The following is a 13158-nucleotide window of genomic DNA, read 5'->3' as shown; positions in this document are numbered from 1 at the left end:
TAGGTGAGAGGGTTCTGATAAAATGCCGTTTCCAAACCTTCGACAATTTTTTCCTTACTAAAGTTCTAAGCTCACTTTTCCGAGGGATATCGCTCTAACCCGACTGATGTGCCAGTTTCTGAAAAGATGTACTTCAAAAGTAATTAGGAAGTAGCATACGATGCTTGGTCGTACAATGATCCAAAGAATCTTATGACTCTAATTTTCCTCTACTTTTGAAAAGGTTGGGCCGAAATGCGCAACTGAAGGAAATCCATGTGGTGTTGGCAAATGTACGGATACTTGTGACAGCTTCAAATGTGAATGCAATGTTGAACAATTGAAAGAGGGAGACGGCTGCAAACTCAAAGATCGTAAGTTACATTTGAATGATTTTCATGGGATTTTTAAGGGTTCGAGATTTCTCAAGGATCAAATAAGAGGTAGATATTTTCATGGGATTTTTAAGGGTTCGAGATTTCTCAAGGATCAAATAAGAGGTAGATATTTTCATCTTTGTAATATATAGAGGCAGAGATAAATTCTATGACATTTTCGAAACAACGGCTTCTGACAGATTTTTTGAACTTGATGAACACACTGGATAAATACAAGGATGTCTAAATTAACCGCCATTTATAATTATTTTTGCTGGGAAAATAAACCAATCAGAACGCTGCTTTTTGACTGACGTCACAACCCACGTTTCTGTAAACAATGAAACGCGGGATCTCCCGCAGAAACTTTGGACATGCCGTAACTCACTCGAGCATTTGTTTCGCTTCAAAATAAAGTCAAAGTTTGAGATAAAATGAATTAAACAGTTAACGAGGCTAGCCATCGAGGGAGTGACCTAAAAAGACTCAAAAATATGCAACCAATTATACATAGTCCCTTTTCAAAGTACATTGAAGTAAACATATGATTATTGCATTACAGCAAAAAGCTTCTGCAAATTGAACAATTTCATTGGACGAGAAATGACTGTTTCCGATAACAATCAAAAGTTGAATGTCAAAACTGCAACGGAGATTGAAGCTGTTGATGGGACAACATAAACATTTGAATTGGACCCAACCGAAGAGGGATGCGTTTTTGTTGAATCTACTACTAGAGCATCTACAATTTCCTTTCTTTATAAGACATGTCAATTCTACGATTCACACAATTCGCTTACTTATTCACTTGACACATGTGACTACAGTATGTATTTAACCGATTTAACAGGCCCTTCTGCATATCAATATTTGTCAATTTGGCAGAAAAGTCTTCTTTTTTCATTTGCATTCTTCATTTTTTTCTAAGTCTATTTCAACCTAGACAGTGTCTATTTGGTTGAAATTAAAATTCACAAAACCCAAATACTTAGTCCCATTATACCAAGAGAAATTAACTCCTGGTCGTGAACTTTAAAAAAGATACGAAGACAGCTTAGCTATAAAAGCTCAATCAAACATGTTCCTTAAATTCTTTTTTATTAGAAGAAGCACAAAAACTGGTTGGGTTGTATGACCACGGAAAGATATTTGTCAGCCGTTACGGTATTCATGGTGGCTTCCGAATCAAATCGAACAAACTTGATCATCTTCTTGACGGGACCATTACTGGAATCACCCCAACTGACGCGACAGGCGACTTTCAAATTGCCGTGAATTTCTATAATCAATTTGAACTGACCGGATTAATCGATTGTACCATCATTCTAAAAAGGTTCGACGATGGTGAAACAATGACCTGGAGAAAAATTGGTTGTCAAATACCATCAGGTAAGACATTGGAACCTAGTCTCTCCTGAAAACGCAACGCTTGATTTTTTTAACCATTCAACATTTTAACGTTGAACACCTAATTGAAAGGGATTTTCTGGAGTTTTTATAAGATACTTCAGTAATTGGTCATTTGAAGTAATAAAAATGACGCATTCTTTAGAAAAAGCAATAAAATTGTTGTATTACTGGTTAACGACCAACCAATCAAGAAAGAGCTTGTAAAAACTTCAGCTTGTCCCAATTGAAAATGTTAAAAAGCGTGGACACATGCGCGCTACGTAGTTTGCATAACCATGATTTGATGATTTGACTAAGTGACGGTTTTTCATGGGTTTTAGATTTAGTTTTATGACAGAGCGTTTTTTATCCATACTCCTTATAAAGGAAATGGAGATAAAAATAAATCTTTTTGTAACAAGTTTTTAATAATTTTTTGTTTTAGTTACGCCTACTCCTACGCCAAGTCTATAAGCACCTGCTCCACGCCAAATTTATAAGCACCTGCTCCATGGCAAGTCTATAAGCACCTGCTCCACGCCAAGTCTATAAGCACCTGCTCCACGCCAAGTTATAAGGTCTATAAGCACCTGCTCCACGCCAAGTTATAAGCACCTACTCCACGCCAAGTCAATAAGCACCTGCTCCACGTCAAGTCAATAAGCAACTGCTCCACGCCAAGTCTATAAGCACCTGCTCCACGCCAAGTCTATAAGCACTGCCACGCCAAGTCTATAAGCACCTGCTCCACGCCAAGTCTATAAGCACCTGGTCCACGCCAAGTCAATAAGCACCTGCTCCACGCCAAGTCTATAAGCACCTGCTCCACGCCAAGTCTATAAGCACCTGCTCCACGCCAAGTCTATAAGCACCTACTCCACGCCAAGTCAATAAGCACCTGCTCCTGGCCAAGTTAATAAGCACCTGCTCCACGCCAAGTCAATAAGCATCTGCTCCACGCCGACTCAATAAGCACCTGGTCCACGTCAAGTCAATAAGCAGTGCAATAAAAGCTGTGCGCTCCATGGGGATCATCATTGCTGTATACTGTTTTGAGCACATAGATTTTAGCAGGGTTGACAGTAAGATAGAATTAATCCCGCCAGTGGCTTCTTGGGAAAATTTCCTATTCTGGGATAGAGAAATAATTGAACCAGTGCTTGCCACACAACAAAGCAGTATCGTGTTTCTGAAGTTACTTGATTCTCAATTAAGCTTGGGAAAATACAATTTATGCTGGCAAGTTCTTAACCATGCTAACAATATAAAAACTCCCAAGATGAACTGTTAAATGGCAGGACCGAGTTGAAGTCGTGCCCAGGCTCCTAAATCGTGGTTGATAACTATTGTGAGATTTTAAACATTTTCGTGAAATTTCACCAAAAAAACTTTACAAATTACTTGAAAATTTACCTGTAACTATTTATTCCCAATAGCTAATAGGGTATCAATATTTTTTATAATAAATCTTTGTTTTATTTTAATTCTCCTTAAAACTATAACACGTACCGTAACTGTCTAAAATTTCTCAAATCTTATTTGTTACTGAATCTTTAGTTTTTAATTTTTAGTTCGTTCTTTGTTTTTGTTTTTGTGTGTCGTTATGATTATACATAACTAACATTGCACGTCGTGAACGATGTATTAGACCCGGGGGAGGCGAATACTAGGTTTGTGAGATGACAGGTATGTCCGAGCCAAAGTTTGAAAATCGACTTTTAGATAGACTGAATGTTACTGTCGTCCAGTCCTCAGATTAGGCAACAGTAAGGGAGTCAAGTGGTTGGGTTTTCATACGCGTTTATTCTGCGAATAACGGCTATAAAGCAAATATAGAACACAAGTTTAAACAAACTATATACAAAAGTCTTAAAGTTAAAGTACAAGAAAGTCGAGAAATATCGAGAAATAAGATATAAAATATACTTACTAAAAACACTTTCCACGTACACTAACATACACTGACAGCAATATTAACACACTTCTGACAAACACGGAAATTCACTGAACATTTAACAAGAAACATACAATGAAGTGTCTCAAGGGACTTACAAGACATTTACAATACACAAGAGACATTAATATTCCTAAGATAATTATAATTTACAAAGCTATTAGCAAACAATAAAGTATAAACCTAATTAACTACAAATGAACACAATTACATTACAATAAATATAAACTGCTGCTCCGCGGCAGTTACACACCCCACCGTCAAGAATTTTAATTCTTGACCACATATAACCAAAATAAACATAAAACAAACAAAATCTAGAAACAAAAACAACATTCAAACTAAAATCACAAAAATCTGAAAATGAAAAATAAAACCAAAAGAACCTCATAAAAATTTTACAATAAAATTTATGAAACAAAAATTTTACATCGAAACCAATCTTCTTCACAGTAGACTTTTCAATATTTTTGATATTTACGGGGACAACTGGTTTGCGATATGTATCCTTTACAGGAACAAAACAAGCATTGACTTCGATACACGGTAAATAGTTCGGTTCAGTTCGATTGACTTCCACTTTTGACAAAACAGCAACTTGAATGCTTGGCTTCTTTACAACAACAGGTTGTGAGATGTTCTGACTCTCTTTACTCAAGGTGACAACACGTTTAGGAACTGCTAATGAAGTCCGTTTAACTGCAGTTAAGACAACTTCTGTAATTTCATTGACAGCGTTTACAACTACGGGTTTGACTTCATTAACAACCTCAACACAAATACGATTTGACGTGGCATTGATATTCTTTAACTTACGCAAGTGACTAGGTGCAGCGTCAATGACATCAAGAGCACCACGAATAACGCCCTCACAAACACTAACTTCTTCAGAACCTCTGTCTGATAACATTTTGAGTGAAGGACGATATTTAACCAGCAAATCTCTATACCTCTTCAGGATGCGTACCAATCTTTCGCGCTCCCACTGATAGATCTGGACCTTGAGATCATTGCTTTTAGCGTTGTCACTGTAGATATTCTTGAGAAAATCCGTTGACTCAAATATAGATTCAAGAATACCAATTCGTTCTTTGTTGAAGTTTCTCAAACTGAAAGCTGCCATTTTAAATATCTATGATCACTTTTTCAAGTTAAGCATTATGGGTTTGTCGTATTCAGCAAATAAAAGCTCTGTCATACATAACCATGTCGTGTATCGATAGTGTTTTTACTGTTACTGTCGTCCAGTCCTCAGATTAGGCAACAGTAAGGGAGTCAAGTGGTTGGGTTTTCATACGCGTTTATTCTGCGAATAACGGCTATAAAGCAAATATAGAACACAAGTTTAAACAAACTATATACAAAAGTCTTAAAGTTAAAGTACAAGAAAGTCGAGAAATATCGAGAAATAAGATATAAAATATACTTACTAAAAACACTTTCCACGTACACTAACATACACTGACAGCAATATTAACACACTTCTGACAAACACGGAAATTCACTGAACATTTAACAAGAAACATACAATGAAGTGTCTCAAGGGACTTACAAGACATTTACAATACACAAGAGACATTAATATTCCTAAGATAATTATAATTTACAAAGCTATTAGCAAACAATAAAGTATAAACCTAATTAACTACAAATGAACACAATTACATTACAATAAATATAAACTGCTGCTCCGCGGCAGTTACACTGAATTTCAAAAATTTTGTTGCTAAAATTGCTAACTTTAGAGAGACTACTTCACCAAAGTTTCAGCCAAAATTTTCAAATTTTAGTCCAAATTTCAAGAATTTATGACCATTTATGAGTCGATTTTTGATTCTCGTAATTTTGGAAGGGACTCAGTTTACTTTTAACGGTTTTAGTATCCCTTTGAGGGACTTTCGAGGGTGTGAAAAAGGGACCCTTCATGGTTCGCAAATACCCGGCATCCATTTTGCCTAAGCACCCCCCTTCCCGGGTATTAGGTTACATATGATCATTTAACGAAGCAAAAATACCAAATTAATATTATTCCATTATTGTATTATTTTAGTATTTGAAAGATATATTAACGGTGAATCTTCTTATGATCGGTGAAATTTTTACTTCTAAGATTGAAAACTAATAGCCGCCTTTCAAGGTTTTAAAGGCTGGTGGCACCCACTACCTAAAGTTTTGTACATGTCGATTCAGACTAAAGGTTTTAAAGTTGGCCAGAACAGACTAAGCTAAGTCTGCCATTTTTGATCGGAGTATTTTTTAACCCTTTAAGTGCCACTGTCTTTTTAAGAAAATCGCTAGTTCAAAATTTAAAGGCTTATATCTCCGGATCTAGAAGGGAGTTAGAAGCTAGAGTCTCCTCATTCTTTGAGGTGCCTTCGGCACCGCCTGATATAAAGAGGCGGGTTGGGCGGCGGCTAAGGGGAGAGGAGTAGAAGAAAAAAATAAGCCATTGCAGTGTTAAATCTTTGCTATAGGCCATTTCACAGTCGCAAAGCGTAATGGGTAATCAGGACCACTGCGTGCTAATAACGACTTACTATTGGTCCAAAGTTTTGAAAAAAATTGAAGATTTTTGCGTCTAGCCAACGGGAAGCCGTAATGGAGGCGCAATCAGTCCTGATTACCCATGATCCATTTCGACCGTGAAATGGCCTATACGTCAAACGGTGATAGATGACAAGTGATGGAAGAAAGCAGATTCTTAGCATTACACCGCTATTGAGGAGTGCTATCATTAGGGTACCACTTTCAAAAAGAACTCCGATCGAAGATTTTAGTTGACCGGGATATGACAAATTGCCTCTGTGAAGATAATCAAAAGTCAGTTCAGTGCGGATTTTGGTTGAACAAAGTAACCATACTAACAATGAGGGTATAACCGAAGGCTTAAGGGCTCTGACCATAGTCGAAAAATTGATTTAAGTATTTGAAACATAAAAGTTATGTTTTAGATTCTTTAACACTTTTAACAAAGAATTGCCTTTATAAATTGCTTTTTAATCAAACCCCTTAAGAGTAATTAAGAACTTAATTGCAAAAATGACGTTATGAACTTTAAAAAGACGTTAATAATATGTTGCATCACCTTCTTTTATAAAAAGTGCTAAGTTTTAATGGGTAATTAACCTTTTTGTTTCGAACTTTTTTCAAACTGTCCGTAAAGAATTGAACTATTGGAAATTTTGCGGAAAATTTTTCTAAAAAGATGTGTCAAAAGTTATGACTGTTTTTTTAAGCAAAATCCAGATGAAAAATTGATGAAAAACCAGTATTTTGAAGATTTCGAGACAAAGAAGCACTTACAAAAATTTTCCGCAAAAATTTTTATCGTTCGGTAAAAGATACACCATCTACTGCGAAATTTTTTTCAAAATGTTTTTTCTTCGCCGAAACTAAGCTCTTCAAAGTTGAAATACTCTTCCTTGCAAAAGTCTTCGGTTTCTTCTTCATTAAATTTTTTCAATGCAATTTTTGAATTTTCAGATTTAGGAATAGTTTGTATAACAGAAAATGTGTAACATGCCATTGTTTTGTTGGTTACATCAGTCAGATACACATTTGAAACACGGAAATTATGAAAAATTCACTATGGTCAGAGCCCTTAAGTCAAGTCACTGCCAATGTAGGATCAGAAACCATTAATTCCTGCGGTCCGCATGGTTTTCATACAAACACTGGGTACAGAAGAAATTGTATATAGGATTTGAAAAATATAAAACGCGAAATAAAACAAAGAAACTTTTAGATTCAATTCGTCATCATAATACACCTTTTCGACCAATTGCCACGCGGGTATTTGTTGTCCGTTTTACCACCCTAAAACCAGTCTTTATTTTTGCGCCTAAAGACAATAAAAGAAAATGTAATAAAAGGATTGGACCAATTGCCACGCGGGTATTTGTTGTCCGTTTTACCACCCTAAAACCAGTCTTTATTTTTGCGCCTAAAGACAATAGAAGAAAATGTAATAAAAGGATTGGACCAATTGCCACGCGGGTATTTGTTGTCCGTTTTACCACCCTAAAACCAGTCTTTATTTTTGCGCCTAAAGACAATAGAAGAAAATGTAATAAAAGGATTGGATCGAGTTTAGGGTGGTAAATAAAGTAAAGTGGCATGCGCCTGACCGCGCAATTACTGTCGAAAAGGGTGTATTGCAGCACGAATTACAACGTGATACTTTTGTTTCCTTGATGTTTTAAACCAATGCATTGTGGATACTCACAGCAGGGAAATGATAAGATGGTGATGATTTAGGAAATTTTAATCTTAATTAATTCCAGTCTTTTCAAATGACTAACTTAAGCGCTAAAAAGTAAAAATCTAATCTTGAATTGAAAACAAATTTCATGTGGTGAGGTTTAGAATATTCAATAGAAATTTAATATTTCAAAATATGAACGTTAACAACACTCAACACTGAATTTGGTATAAACCCACATCACCTTAGCAACAAAGTTGAAAATAGAATTTGTCAAAATTAGGTAAACATGATGGGAGGAGAAAATGCTTATTGATCGATTGATTCATTCTTAAATATTTTTCGCCATGAATAATTTACGGTTGATGAAAAAAAAGAAATTTTTTTCCCTTGATATTTGTCATCGAGATTATTTTTGTCAGTTTAGTTTTTCATCGTCAGCCATGATGGATTGGCTAAGGGTGGCCACACTTTGGGCGTCAATAGCTTATTGTTACAGCCAAGTTATTCGTGAAGATGAATGTCAAACTTTTGGTGTTAGCTTCGATTGGGTTGTAAATGGAAAGTTGGATCGCAAAATCGGAATGCCGAATAACCATCCATTATCAATCGGACAATGTACATCCAGATGCGTCCACTTTGAAGAAGGCGACCAAGGTAAAACTTGCAAATCCATTAATTATAATCCAGATACTCAAACATGTGAGATTTTGAGGGATGATTTGATTTCAGCACTCCCTGATCAAATTTTTGATGATGTACAACGATTAAATCAAAACAAACAAGGATGGTTTCATTACAGTCCAAGACCAGATATCAAATTAGTAAGTTTTACTTTTGAATTGTATTGTATACTCTCACAATCAAAGTCATATTATTTGAGAAAAAAGAGGAATTCCCACGAAATCTTACAGCCACAAACGATTTGGAAGCGCTCTAAATTAGGTTGGAAGGGTAAAGTTTTAACGCTAGACTTAAGACTTACGATCTTAGATGTAAATTGCTAAAAACGAGGAATTAACCAAAATTCTCAATATATTTTGACCGAGATCACACGAGATTCGAATAGGTAGGTTGAATGGAACAGTTTCAGAGTTTAAAGCCATAAAATTTGGCCTTTGAAGCCTTATGCTCTAATAAAAAAAATTTATATACTGTAGTTTGTCGATATAGAGAGCGTCAACTGAATTTATAAATTCTGATTCAACAGGTTGGTCCAGTGTGTATGAATATTGGCGAGTCTGGTAAAAACCCGTGTGGTACTGGACAATGTATTGATAATTGCGAAAAATATGAATGCAAATGCCCAGAGGGACATGGTGAAACAGAAGGTGTTTGCGTTGATCCTAATGCTGATAGTGAGAAATGTTTCTTTAATTCGACATAAATAGTCACGTTTCATATCAACACAAATAGCGTTGTAGGGTAGGGCAGGGGCCGACTTTTTTAGGGTCGTCGAAAGCAAGTGAGGAAAAGGGCAGGGCTGGTGACTAATTTCAGTGCCCCTTATCTTTTTTCATCTTAGAATTAGCAGAATTTGCTCTCCGTCTTCGATTTTTCGAATAGTAATGTCATTGAAACGCAGCGATAAATTTTTACAGTCTGTCTTCACAGGTCAAATTTTAGAGAATTCAATTCTTACTGATAACGCCAGATATCATCAAACGCCAGCCTGTGATTGGCTGACATCCTGAAACGGATATATGTTTCTTCTTTACTACATTTTTTTGTGTGGTTTTGTAGAATTTTGCGATTTAGACTTACTCTTGGCTGGAATAAACGGGTTGGGTTGGAAAATTTTCGAAATGGGAGACCTAATTGCCGGGGGGGTTGGAAATTGTACTTCTATGAAAATCCGAAAATAAGGCAAATATAGGCTTAAATCAGGCTATCTAGAGCAAGATATGGGGCCTTCTCTTTGAAAGCTGAAAATATTCTTAGAAATTAATAAAGGGGAGGGTCCTAATAAGATCCGGGGGGTTGGAAAACTTTCGAAAAATTAACAAGTGGGGGTGGCGTTTATTGGAGCAAGCTTTGCCTCAATGTGTTATCTTTCTTTATCGCTTTATAGCACTTGGTACATGTAGATTAACCAGCTTGATTAATGAGTCTAGTGGTGAGAATCCTGTTGAAATATCCGTCACTTCAGAAAGTGCTATCTCTTTTATGGGAAGTACTTATAGCCATAACCCAGACGGTCAAGGATGTACATTTTCTAGTGGACCTGAAGATTTCCTGTACGAGCCAAAGACATGTACTTTCACAAATACTGCAGGAACGAAATTCAAATTCAATCAATCAAAGTGTGATCACAGTGAGTAAACGTTTTTTTATAACAATCCTTCAGATGTTCTTAACTTTTTGAGTTTTAAGCCAAAAAATATTTTTAAATTATTCTTATTTTAAAAATTTTGCGACTTTTTTTATCCATTTTCCATAGAAAATAGGTGTTTTAGGGTCCGCAAAAATGGACAATATTATTACAAATAAAGACCCAAAATCACAATATAAAATATATATTCGAATTTCAGTTCAAATCAAAGAATTGGTTGGTGTTTATGATAAAGGAAAGATTTTCAAAAGTCAAATTGGAGTTGAAGGAGGTTTCAAAATCAAATTGAATAATCTGGATATGGTTTTGCGTGGTACCATCAGTGAGGTCAATTTTAGCGATCCAGAAAATCCGACAGTTGTTGGCACCATTTTCGATGATTTACTTAAAGTGGAAGCAGTGAGCAAATGTTCAATAACCTTCAAAAACATGGCCAAAAACAAAGAAATGGTTTGGAACAAATTGAACTGTGCTGGTAAGTCTTTAAATAGCTTTGTGTGTCCCGATTATTATTGCTCGAAGAAAAAGTCACATTGTGAGAATCAGTGCTCAGAGTAGACGGTGCTATCGTCCGTTACTCCTGTTAGAGGGTCAGTAAACGGGGGAAAATATATATGCGCAGAGTCAGGGCGTCAGGGCGGTTTATGGGAAAAAGTGGCTGTATAGTTTGAAACAAACAGAGAGAAAGAGATAAATGACTGCGCAAGTATTTCGGATTATAAACAGGGAAGCAACAACAAATTTTTAGTAAAAATTCAAATTTTTTTTGATTAAGTGAAAACGTGAAGATAATAGTGAAGGTCTTGGAGTCAGCATAGCTGCAAAATAATAAACAAATATGATAGCCCCAGTGGAGTACCAAACGGAATGTAATATGGAGTGAGACAAAAAAAGTTTTTCGAGGTTCCTTCAATGTAAGACACCCTTGATCGCTAATCGCCAATCAGAAAGAGAGATAAGGCATGGGGACAAGGATTGAATTCAAAGTGGGCTTAAACGGCTGACTACACGCGCATGGATAATGTTTGTGCGCAGAAGTCGAACAGTTTTGGAAGAAATTTCTTTTCGGTTTGAGCTTATTTAATCCTAGCACCTAGATATTTATTACTTATAGATATTATAGACGTTCTTTTATGTTCCATTTCAGACAACAACGAAAATGGTTATTTTGGATATGGTTCTTAATAAAACATCAACAAAGATCAATGAGGCCCCCAAGCGCACCCTTAATTCATCACGCATATTTTTTCCAATTTTCACGCATTCACGCCAGCCAAAAATGCCCATCACGAATTCACGCAAACCGCTGGGGGGCATCAATAAAAGAACTGTCACACCTTTGTTTAAGGTATTTTAGAAATTTGCAACAAGTTTATCATATGCGACCCCTTTTCATTTTCAACATTTATTATAAAGCTGATTTTGGACAGGAAAGGGGAAGGGGGTTTAAAGCTGCAAATAACAGGATAGTAATAATAAATTTAAGTGCCTGATTATCATATACACAATGTTGCAAATCGTTTCAAGGGAAGGAAGGAGGAATAAAATATGGTCCGAATTCACTTCTGCTTTTCTCAAGACGAGAAAGTAGAAAAAAGGTGACAGTCGCAATTGAATTTTTTGAATATTTAATAATTTATCAGTAGAATTAATTTTAGGATTGTTTCTTGTTCGTCATTTTATTTTTGAACTTTTTAAATATCATCGTCTATTTTTGATTTATTTTGTATTAATGTTGTCAGATATTTTAAATTGACAGATGAGGAAATTTTAGGCACTCTTAAATCTAAAATTTTTTGGCATTTCATTAATTTTTATTAAAGATGCTGACTTCATATAAAATTTATATTCTTAAAATAATTTTTGTTAAATTTTGTGGCTTTTATCAAAAAACACCAAATTCGCCAAATTCAATCCTCGCCAAAATGAATAGAGCTAAAAGGTAAATTTTAGCAACTTAAGCATGGGAAATTACTGAACGAAAGTCTCGTTAGCGATGACAAATTTGTCTTTATCAACCAATCACGTTAAATGCGAAAAATTATCCCATGCTAAATGAATGTTAAAAAAAAGAATAAACTTCCCCTAAGTTTTATCCAAGGGAAGGTGTGTGCCCAATTTTAGCTCCGTAAACCAATTATTCCGCTCACTACGCTGCCCCAAAGTTTGCAGAAATGCAAAAAAACATTCTGAGATTCTAGCTCAACTGAAGCTGAGGACTAACCAGTTCTTTGATTTGACGTTAATTTAATTTATGTGTTGTAAATGAATATTCAATTTGATTTTACATTTAACGCAAGTATTTCCAAAGTATCTAAATTTTGAATTTTCAAGCACTTTTGTATTTGAATTTTGAATTTTAAAATGATTTTGCAAAATACACGTTTTTTAACAAGAGCCATCATTGGACCATTCCACTTTATATCCAAATATGGGGTAGATGGACATTTACAGGGGGTGATCCGAAGAAGGATATCCTATTGAAAGTTTTTTTATCTTTCTAGGGGGTAAACAGTTATTCTAAAACTTCCAGGTGTAAAAGACTGATTTTAGTTTGTCCACCCTCACTTCAAGGTTTGAAAAATAATTTTATTTAGCTATTTTCTGGTCAATATTCATTCATTTTCAAAAATTATTTCGCCTTGAAAAGGTTCAGCCCAATTATGAATATGTTTACAATTAAGAAATTCCTCTTTTGTATCATTTGATTCAATCTGCGCTAGAAACTTCCCCCTATTTTTATATCGATATCGTGATAATAGCTAATGCAAAGATTGAAAACGAGACTACAGACTTGTGAAAATCAGTTTTGATTATTTTTCGCCACAATCCCACGAAGAAAGAAATTCTCCCTTCTATCAAAATACACCTGCTGTTCAAGTTTAATGTAATTCTGCCAGGGTGGTCATGATTTTGAAGAAGAAAA

General features: G+C 35.4%; 1 protein-coding gene and 1 long non-coding RNA gene across 2 annotated transcripts; both read left to right on the top strand.

Annotated features, from left to right (window-relative positions):
* Positions 1 to 215: 215 nt before the first annotated feature.
* LOC136813981 (uncharacterized) lies at positions 216 to 2311 on the top strand. The gene is made up of 4 exons (XR_010847574.1): positions 216 to 353; positions 919 to 1182; positions 1461 to 1745; positions 2191 to 2311. It is a non-coding gene; the product is annotated as an uncharacterized lncRNA (long non-coding RNA).
* A 6008-nt stretch (positions 2312 to 8319) lies between these two features.
* LOC136813991 (uncharacterized) lies at positions 8320 to 12160 on the top strand. The gene is made up of 5 exons (XM_067070498.1): positions 8320 to 8724; positions 9111 to 9258; positions 9972 to 10214; positions 10432 to 10707; positions 11380 to 12160. The coding sequence occupies exons 1-5, from the start codon at positions 8344 to 8346 to the stop codon at positions 11415 to 11417; spliced, it is 1086 nt and encodes a 361-aa protein (XP_066926599.1). The 5' UTR covers positions 8320 to 8343; the 3' UTR covers positions 11418 to 12160.
* Positions 12161 to 13158: the final 998 nt, after the last annotated feature.

Source organism: Clytia hemisphaerica, unplaced genomic scaffold (genome assembly GCF_902728285.1).
Source record: "Clytia hemisphaerica strain Z4C2 unplaced genomic scaffold, Clytia hemisphaerica genome assembly, whole genome shotgun sequence".
In the NCBI taxonomy this organism is placed as follows: domain Eukaryota; kingdom Metazoa; phylum Cnidaria; class Hydrozoa; order Leptothecata; family Clytiidae; genus Clytia; species Clytia hemisphaerica.
The sequence above is the reverse complement of the archived record's forward strand: the minus strand, read 5'-3'. Positions and strand labels throughout refer to the sequence as shown.

Coding starts and splice junctions, on each gene's coding strand:
- LOC136813991 (XM_067070498.1), top strand. CDS start 8,344: ATGATGGATTGGCTAAGGGTGGCCACACTTTGGGCGTCAATAGCTTAT. Junction 8,725..9,110: donor CAAGACCAGATATCAAATTA/GTAAGTTTTACT, acceptor CTGATTCAACAG/GTTGGTCCAGTGTGTATGAA. Junction 9,259..9,971: donor CGTTGATCCTAATGCTGATA/GTGAGAAATGTT, acceptor ATCGCTTTATAG/CACTTGGTACATGTAGATTA.